Source organism: Cyprinodon variegatus, unplaced genomic scaffold (assembly GCF_000732505.1).
Source record: "Cyprinodon variegatus isolate N-32 unplaced genomic scaffold, C_variegatus-1.0 Scaffold11, whole genome shotgun sequence".
In the NCBI taxonomy this organism is placed as follows: domain Eukaryota; kingdom Metazoa; phylum Chordata; class Actinopteri; order Cyprinodontiformes; family Cyprinodontidae; genus Cyprinodon; species Cyprinodon variegatus.
Genome location: NW_015150464.1, coordinates 2,204,851 through 2,214,207, shown reverse-complemented (window position 1 = coordinate 2,214,207; position 9,357 = coordinate 2,204,851). Strand labels below are relative to the sequence as shown.

Sequence of the window (9,357 nt, the reverse complement as noted above, 5' to 3'; positions counted from 1 at the left end):
CCTTTCTGTGTTGAAATTCTTGAACTAAATTGGAATCAGCAGCGTTGCAGCCTTCTGTCTGGCCTTTATTAGTGAACTCAGAAATCCAAATGCGGCTCAGGACAATCAGTATTCTCCTGGCTAGCGCTTCCTGTTTATACTGTGATGCTTAGAGCAGCTGGAAATATAGCTGCAGCAGGTAGCTTCACATCCTCTCGACAGCTCATTAAATATTTACCTGCAGCTTTCACACAAACCTAACCAATCCCAGAACTTCAAAACTTCTGAAAATGTATACACCAGAGGGGGGGATTTGTTCAGTTATATCACATTAAAGGGGAACTGTGGGAAATCTAGCCAAAAAAAAAAAAAAAAAGGTCCAATCAGTTCATTTCACTCGAATAAAACCAGAAACATTTTTATTCGTTTGTAAGACTGTCAATACAAAACACCACCGACATGGACTATAAAAAGTTGCTATTTGAGCATTTACAGAGCACAGATCGGCATTTATTTCAAACAGGAACACCAATACGAAGAGAATTACAAAAAAAGCACTTTCAAATCAGAGCACATTTGAACATCCAGAAATGATGAAAGAGATGCAGAAACAGTCGAGTCGTTTTCACTAACCATCCTGTTTCTTTCTACTGCAACAATTTCTCACCCAAGTATTCACACCCTTTGATTTTTTTTTTTTTTTTTTTACATCTTTCATGTTACAACCACAACCTTCATAGTGTTTTACTGGGATATTCTTATGATAGACCAATGAGTAAAATTATGTGGTACATAATATGTAAAGTGGATAGAAAATTAAACAAATTTTTTAAACAAAAATCTTAGAATTGAACACATTTGTTGGGTCAAAATGATGACAGGTGAGTATTTTGGAGTCTCTTTCTTGGCTAATTGCCTCTGATTGGTTCAAATGTTTCCTATTCTTTACATAGACACATTGTTTGTTTTGGATATCTAATGAGAAACCGATGTTAAAATCTAATTTCTAAGAATCTACGGCCTATTGGTCATTCACATTTTTTTGTATCACTCAAGAACCGTGTCTATCTTCACTCCATATTTTTTTTTTCCATGGAGCAAACTGATTTCCTACGGTTATCTCTATTCCTCTCCCAGCTTCATCTCTGACCTGCTGAGTTCCTTCATCCTCATGGTGCTGTTTTCTCCCCAGTATTCTCTAACAAAGCTATGGGGTGTGTTTAGGGGACTCCTGGGGATATCCTGAGATTGAAATGAAATCCACATGGATGGACTCTGTTTACTGCTCAAGTGACTCTTCTTTCTTGCCCTATCATGGTTTACTTTGTGTTGGTCTATCGCATTGAATCCCAATAAAAAAACACTGAGATGACTATATATGGAAATGTTCAGGGGGTGTGAATACTTTTGCAGTTCTCTGCATTTAAGTTGATAATCTTATTCAACTAAAATTTGTCCATCTTTGGTTTTTTTAAAAAGATGGTCTGATCTGCACTTTGGTGGTATGGACTGGTGATGGGACTGGCAATGAGAGTAGAGCTGACTGGTGTTCGAGAACAGTGTCAGAATGTGTGTGAAGACTGTTATTGGGAATGTGGGCACGCAGTGTAAGGACTGGCAACAGGATTAGTGTTGGAACTGTCGTATGGATTAGTCAGGACTGGTGTATGGATTGGTCAGGACTGGTGTATGGATTGGTCAGGACTGGTGTATGGATTGGTCAGGACTGGTGTATGGATTGGTCAGGACTGGTGTATGGATTGGTGTATGGCTTGGACAGGACTGGTGTTGGAACTGGTGCATGTATTGTTCAAGACTGTTGTATGGATTGCTCAGGACTGTGGCTGGGACTGGTTTATGGATTTGTCAGGACTGGTGTTGGGACTGGGGTATGGATTAGTCAGGACTGGTGTTGGGACTGGTGCATGTACTGGTCAAGGCTGTTGTATGGATTGCTCAGGACTGTTATTGGGTCTGGGATATGGATTATTCAGGACTTGTGTTGGGACTGGGGTATGGATTGGTCAGGACTGGTGTATGAATTGGTCAGGACTGGTGTTGGGACTGGGGTATGGATTGGTCAGGACTGGTGTATGAATTGGTCAGGACTGGTGTTGGGACTGGGGTATGGATTGGTCAAGACTGGTGTATGGATTGGTCAGGACTGGTGTTAGGACTGGGGTATGGATAAATCAGGGACTTGTGCATGAATAGGTAAGGGGATTGCCAGGACTGAAGTCTGGTCAAGTGGACTGGTGTCAGGACTTTTGTCCAACTGCTTTGAGGACTTAAGTCAGGCCTGGAATGGGGTTTGTTGGGTAAAGTTTTTGAACTGGTGTTGCTACTGTTATTGGGACTGATGTTATGCAAGGTGTTGGGACAGATGAATCAGGAATGCTGCAGTCCAGGAATCTGGTTGGTGTATAGACGGTGTCAGAAATGATGTCAGGATTGGTTTTTGCTCTTTTTTTCTGCACTGGAGTTGGGACAGGTCAGGGCTATACCAGATGTTTAGGAATTGAGGTTTTCACCTCCAGAGACAGCTGTGTGTGTTCTGTACATTCTTTTGATGATTTTGACCTCTGGTCCAGTACATTGCTTATTAAAATACAGAAACTATAAAAAATATTTTTCTCACTAGATTAGCATGACCTTATATATTTTTATATATTCAGAAATAATTGAATACATAGATAAATAGATAATCTGTGTGAAGATTAGAAATGTCCATAAAAGTTTTTCAGTTGTAGAGGAGTGACCACCGTATGAACGCTGACTTGTTGGAGTGCCACTGTATCCCCCTGATGACCAGCGAACTGGGTGACAGCCCGGTTGTGTGCATTTGGAATGGAAAGGGCGTCCCTCCTCAGCTGTGCTAGTCTTTAGCTTTGTTAGCATTCATTTTTACTGCAGGTGGCCTGTCGTTCAATTTGCCATGTGCCCTCCTCGTACGTACAGTAGCAGATTGTGCAGTCGTCAATCTTCACTTCTCGGCCGGCTGGTATCACCTCTGTGTCCGCGTAGCAGTTGGGTCCTGTGGGGGGCACAAAGAAACAGAGAAACTAGTTTTGGCTTTGTGGTGTGCATGAAAATGAAATTTCCACTGGACCCTGCATATTTTTCCTCCCTTTCTTTGTGTTGCTGGCACCGTGTCATTTTATCGAGGTCAGACTCTCAATCAGAGCACTGAAAATGCATGAACATCCTGAGCTCCTGTGGTGTAATGTGCAGAAGGAAGTGAGCAGGGGTTAAAATAAATGAGCATAAACATAATGACTTTTCAGCTAATGTTTTTTTTTTTTTTTTACTTAAGCTCTGAATATAGAATCAGAATATCTTTTTAATGCCAGGTGCTGCAAGCCCCTTAAAATTTCTCTGTCTGTGCTTTCAGCTTTACGACCAACCAAGGACACCATTCAATGTATGAAGAGGTAGCATAAGGACAGATCACACAATTTAAAGCCACTTTCTATCTGCCGCCTGAAGGACACCAATCAGTTTAAAAATCTCCAAGCTGACTGAATTTCACTAGCCTTGATGCAGGTGTAGTATGACATAAATATCTCGTACTTTTGGTTGAAATGATCTGTTTCTATTACTTATTCTTTCAAGCCTATAAACCTCCCAAAACTAATTAAAATATATGAACATCTGACCTGAAGATTAGAATATTTTACTTTATTTTCACTGCTTTCTGTTCAGCAGCACCACAGTCAGGAATTGCCATTATGGGCATCAATCTGCTTTTCATTTAAGGCTTTTGATTATTTATTTAAATAGTTTATTGAAGGAAACTTTGCTTCACAAAAAGAATAAACAATGCATTTAACCTTAATATTGTCTCTTAGCAGAATGAACAGTGCCGTATGCAATAGCCCCACAGCCTGATACTGCCACCAACATGCATAACCACTTCAAAAATTACTGCTTTATAGAGATTCTCAGAATTACTTCCCTAAACATATTTCAGGTTTTATATTGTTTGACCATGAAATGTTTCGCAACAAGTCATTTGGGAAATTAAAAAATCTTGTTGGTTTTCTAACGCTTTCCCATTCATGCTAGGTCTGAGCTTTGGTAGTTCCTCAGTGTCACTTAGGTCTGATGTAATTATGGATTTAGCATCTGCACTTATATAGAAATGGCTCCAAAAGACTTTCCACGCTTCAATAAATCTTCATCTCTTTTTAATTGCTCTGGAGACGGCCCAGTTCATTTTATTGAGTCAAAAAAAATCAGCAACATGGAAAACTATCAGTCATTAATAATAATAATAATAATTAAACTTTATTGATCTCACACTGGAGAAATTTACCCCTGCATTTAACCCATCCACATTGGGGAGCAGTGGGCTGCCATTGTGTGGTGCACAGGGAGCAGTGTGGGGTTATGCGTCTTGCTCAGGGACCTTGAGTGCAGGCTGTGGGAATCAATCCGGGTACTTGAAACCTTCTCAGAGCACAAGCGCACTGCTCTAACCACTAGACCAACACTCTTAGAGGTTAGAAAACTGACTCCCCCAGTCATGCATAAAAACCAAGATTACCAAGGTCCAGGTTAGGACATTTTAGCCCCTTTAGTGGCACATCAAAAACAATTTACATGTATATATATACCCACACACACACGCCTACACCATATATACTGTAGGCTAAAGGAAATAAGCTATAAACGTATAGCTTATGCATCCATTCCTGATTTTTTAATGTTTTTTTGTACATTTTTAATCATTGAAGTTTGTTGTTTAATCCATCCAGGAAAAACTACACTTCAAATAAATAATTAATAACTCCATTTAACACTCATTGGCATGCATGCAGTGAGAGTCTGCGGAACGAAGCAAATGTCTGAACCAAAGGGTCTGAGTCTATGAATGTTGCTGTTCATTTAAAATAGTAGGAAACAAAAGAAATCTCTTTCTTCCACTCCCACACTCGTAAACAGGAGGACAGATAACTGCATAGCAATATTTAGTATTGGTGTTAATAAGAGCTCTTAATAAGATGTAGCCATACTAACTGCCTTTTCTGCTTGCTTTAAAATCAAATAAATAATAAACTAATTAATATAAATAGACAACTCTTCTGACACTATAGAGGACTGACTCTGGCAATTAAAAATAAATACAGTAAATGAATAAATGTAGGACTAAATTATACAATGAGACATACAGTAACTTTACATCTCTTATAATGCTTCTGCTTCTGTCTCCTTGAACCCCAGTTGCCTCGGCAGATAGCCGCCCACCCTGAGCCTGGTTCTGCTGGAGGTAACTTTCTGTTAATGGGAGTTTTTCCTCTCCACTGTCATTGCATGCTTGGTGTGAGGGATTGCTGTCCAGCCAATGAGTCATTGCTATTAGCCTGTTTTCCTTAGATAGAAAACTTTGAACCAGTCTGACTGTATCATCTGTTTGAATCGTCTGTAAAATGCCTCGAGATATTTGTGGCGAGTTGGCGTTATATAAATCAATTAAATGAAATTTGAATTAACTTGCATCTATCCATCTTCACTCAGTATTCCATCAGGGTTGCGGTGGGGCTGTTGCCTATCTCCAGCAGTCTATGCAACAGACTGGACAGGTCGCCAGTCTGTTTCGGAGCAACACAGAGACGCATAGAGACGTAAAACCATGCACAAACACTTGCACCTAAGGGCAATTTAGACATGCCAAATAATCTAACAGTCATTTTTTCGGACTATGGGAGGAAGCCAGTATATTGGGAGAGAATACACATAGAACATGAAAACTCCATGCAGAAATACCCCGGCTCGGGAATCGAACCCGAAACCAACTGCACTACCTACTGCACCATTTTGATTAACTTATCTCTTAATTAATATTTTAAATAATTGCATTATTTATTCTTTATTATCCATTCTAATTTTAAATTTTATGTAATAATTACTTATTTTTATCCATGGTTAAATATTTGTGTCTGCTCCATTCTTCCTTTGTTTATTTTACCCTACTTATTCCTTCAGTGTTTTTTATTTATGCTGGTCCTTTTTACACCTCTTGCTTTTCTGCAGCTGAAAATGTAAAAGCAGAGGAGGAGGCGGTCTTTGGAACGGCTTCAGAGGCCCGAATTATCGCCTGCCGGCTGAGGTCAGGCCTGTAGGAAGCAACTGCTGAATGTTTGCTTTTGAAAAGGAGCACATAGCTAAAGCTAACTTCTACCATGTTATTGCTAATGAAGGTTGAAGGGTTTTGACATTAGAGAAGAACAGCTAGCAGTACACTTAGAAGTAACTCAACATATTTAACTGTGTGTTGTTGACTGTCAATAGAGAATAGTTAATTTCATGGGGGGAAAAATATGATTACTCTGGTTTTTGGGCTACTTTCAAAATAAAAACATGCACTTGAGAGGGATTTTTCTCCATAAAAGAGTAAGTTATTAATGAATAAAGCTAAAAAAAAGAAACAGATTACTATATGTTTTGTACCTTTAACTGTAAGCTTTATTTATCTATTAAGTATTTGTTATTCATGCATTCAATTTTAACAACGCCAGAGTTGGTCCTCCATACGGACTACTGCAAAAACAGGACGGAAAAGAAAAAAACTTTTTGAGAAGAAGAGGAAATCTAAGACATGCTCTGATGGACGTGGAGGCTATTCAATACGACATTTTACTGGAAAAAATATTTTAGTTTGACAACATACAGCCTGGTTTCTGAAGCGTCGGCCATTTCATGCTCTGAAAAACACAAACTTATATCACCCTCATTTAAAATAATAACACCGGGGGAGATGGATGTGTGGCGGGGGCACATTTCAGTCAAGGAAGATTTGAGCCTGCAGGGACAAAATGGACCCCTGTACCACCACTGTCCCTTGAATATGTTGACTCTGTTCCACAAAACAATGCTCTGCTTTCTACAAGTTGCGGCAAAACTAGATAAATGTGCAAGTTTAGAAGCTTAAATCAATGTTATACAATAAAAAAAAATCATATATATCCCTTTTAAATGCACACAATTATAAAGTTTCCAAAAGTTCTTAGTCTTTATTAAAGTCATAGGGAAGCCGCTGTTCCAACAGCTGCAGTTTCGAATTCTCTAGAGTACTGCATGACTGTACACAAGTGAATAAAGTGAATTGGTCGATTATCAAGGGGGCGGGATTGTTGTGGCGGAAGGTTCGGAAGCAAGTTTGATTGTGGCTGGTATCTCGGAAGCATCTTGCTAAGCAGTTAGCAACTTAGTGCTATTAGGTTCCCAATGGGAAATTACATTAGGACCAAGTAGCACTAAATTGGTGACTTAAGGCCAATTTATGCTTCTGACGCATACTCTATGCACCCGTCAAATCTGTCTCTGCGTGTGACCATGCCCCCCATGCAGAGGTTCTGCAACCGTCGTCGCGCACCTCAAAAAAAATCCTGACTACATGCCGGAAGGTCGCAATTCTGCGCAGACCTCAAGTGGAGGTGCGGAGACAAAAAGCAGCTGTTATTGGTCCTTGGTATGCCTTTCCAGCCGTCTGTATGGTCGTTCTTCTCGATTCGGTGCCAGGGCGCGCCATTGTTAAAAACCGAGGAACATTGGACAACTACGACGAAAGGTTAATCGAGGAGGTTCGGAAGTACAACCACTTGTACGATGCCTCAGATAAATTATATAAATAAATATATCCTCTTCGATTTCTAGCAACTCTAGATCCATCTCAGTGACCATGATATCTTGCAGATGCGCCATTGCTGTTTTGGAAGATAAACACTCCCACCCGCGCAGCCGAACTTCTCGTGACCATCCCTCGAAGTTCTCGCGAGTTCCTGAATAGGCTCCCCCTTGCGCTTTGGGGGGAAACTGTAGTGCATCCCCAGAAATTCCAGGCCAACGGTGCAGAAGCATACCAGCAAAACTGGTCCGCGACTAGACCCAAGCGACATTTGAATGTATGCAGATGAAGAAGTATAATCGGCCATTTGGAAACACTGTGAAGGAACGCTATGGACCGCGGGAACATGCAAGAGAAGGAGAGTTTTGTGTCGGAAGTCGTGTATGAGTCTCCTCCGTCATACTTTTTTTGTATTTAAAGAGTACATTTATATACATGTTTAAGCCAGAACATTTAACATTTGACATTTAAATATGACTTGCCTATGATTTTAAGATAGCCTGTTTCATTTCAGCATTGAGCTTAGATGAGACCATCATGCATCCACAGAAAGTCTTCAAGACGTAGTTATGCATTTTGTTGGAAGGGCTATTAATCTCAAGTTCATTTTAAATCTTCTTGGAATAGATTTATATTCAGTAAAATACTTATATTAAAAGGGAGGTACACACTCTTTCAGTTTTACAGTTTTGCATTTCAAGTCATAATAAAAACCAACAATCTGAAACAATGATATCAGCAGTCAGGTTCTGCTGCTTGAATAATAATCATCAGTCCTCTATAGGAGGCAATTTGCTGCTCTGAAGCATACAGCTGGGATGAAACAAAATGCCAAAGTAGAAAGACATCAGCAATGACCTTGAAGAGGCGGTGGTTGCTGATCATCAGTGCTGATAAAAAATATTTAAAGTTTGAAGTTGAATGTGAGGCATTGAGTCGGAAAAGCATTTATAAGCAGTAAACAATTAAAATCATTTCCCATCTTCCCAGGTGCTTGTTAAATATGACATTTTATTCTATGCTGATAAACTTATGTTACTACATCTACAAATGGACACGTTAGAACATGGCTTACTGTAGGTCTAAATTTGAGACCAAAATAGTGATTATGAAGGCAGAATTCTGCCAAAAGGTTTCACTTGCTATAATTAAGAGCACTTTATACTGTGATGGTTCTCCCCTTTTGGGACTCTGAGTTTTTAGTTTTTAGTTATTCTGTTTCGTTGATCTTTTGTTTATTTTCCAATATATATTTAAGCAGCCTTTAGTTACTCTCTGTCGCCCCCTTGTGCTTGTTTCCCTTCCCCTTCCTTCCTTCTCGTTAGTTCCACTCACACCTGCTCCTTATTAAGCTCATTAGTCCATCCTTTGTTCTGCTCCCCTTATACGCTTTAACTCTTCAGTCACTCAGTGCTGGTTCCTTGTTTTGTTGTTCCCTCGTCTCGGGCTTCCCATGTGAGTTTTCCCTGATGCTTTCTGGGTTTTTTGGTCCTTAGTATTTTGGATCTTTGGTTGTCTGCCTTTGTTTTTTTAATTAAATCTACAAGATTCACCTCTGCCATTTGATGTTGAGATGAAGCCTCATGAGGCAATGAACCATTTGGCCAAATTGTTTCAACGATCCCCACAGTTCATTAACCAGACTCCGCCAGATGGATTTACCCGCATATCCATCTGGAAACCTTCCGTAGAAGTAATTTTAGGAAGGGGCGAAAATACTGGTTAGCTGATTGGCCTATGTTGGTGATAGA

The 9,357-nt window shown here is 39.8% G+C and overlaps 1 protein-coding gene across 1 annotated transcript in view; it reads right to left on the bottom strand.

Annotated features, from left to right (window-relative positions):
* Nucleotides 1-1,986: 1,986 nt before the first annotated feature.
* Nucleotides 1,987-9,357, bottom strand: part of vwc2 (von Willebrand factor C domain containing 2) — a 76,865-nt gene continuing 69,494 nt past the window's right edge. Inside the window, exon 4 of the mRNA XM_015380583.1 lies at nucleotides 1,987-3,013. Coding sequence (XP_015236069.1) covers nucleotides 2,871-3,013 — 143 coding nt within the window. The 3' untranslated portion in view covers nucleotides 1,987-2,870. The remainder of the gene's footprint in view (nucleotides 3,014-9,357) is intronic.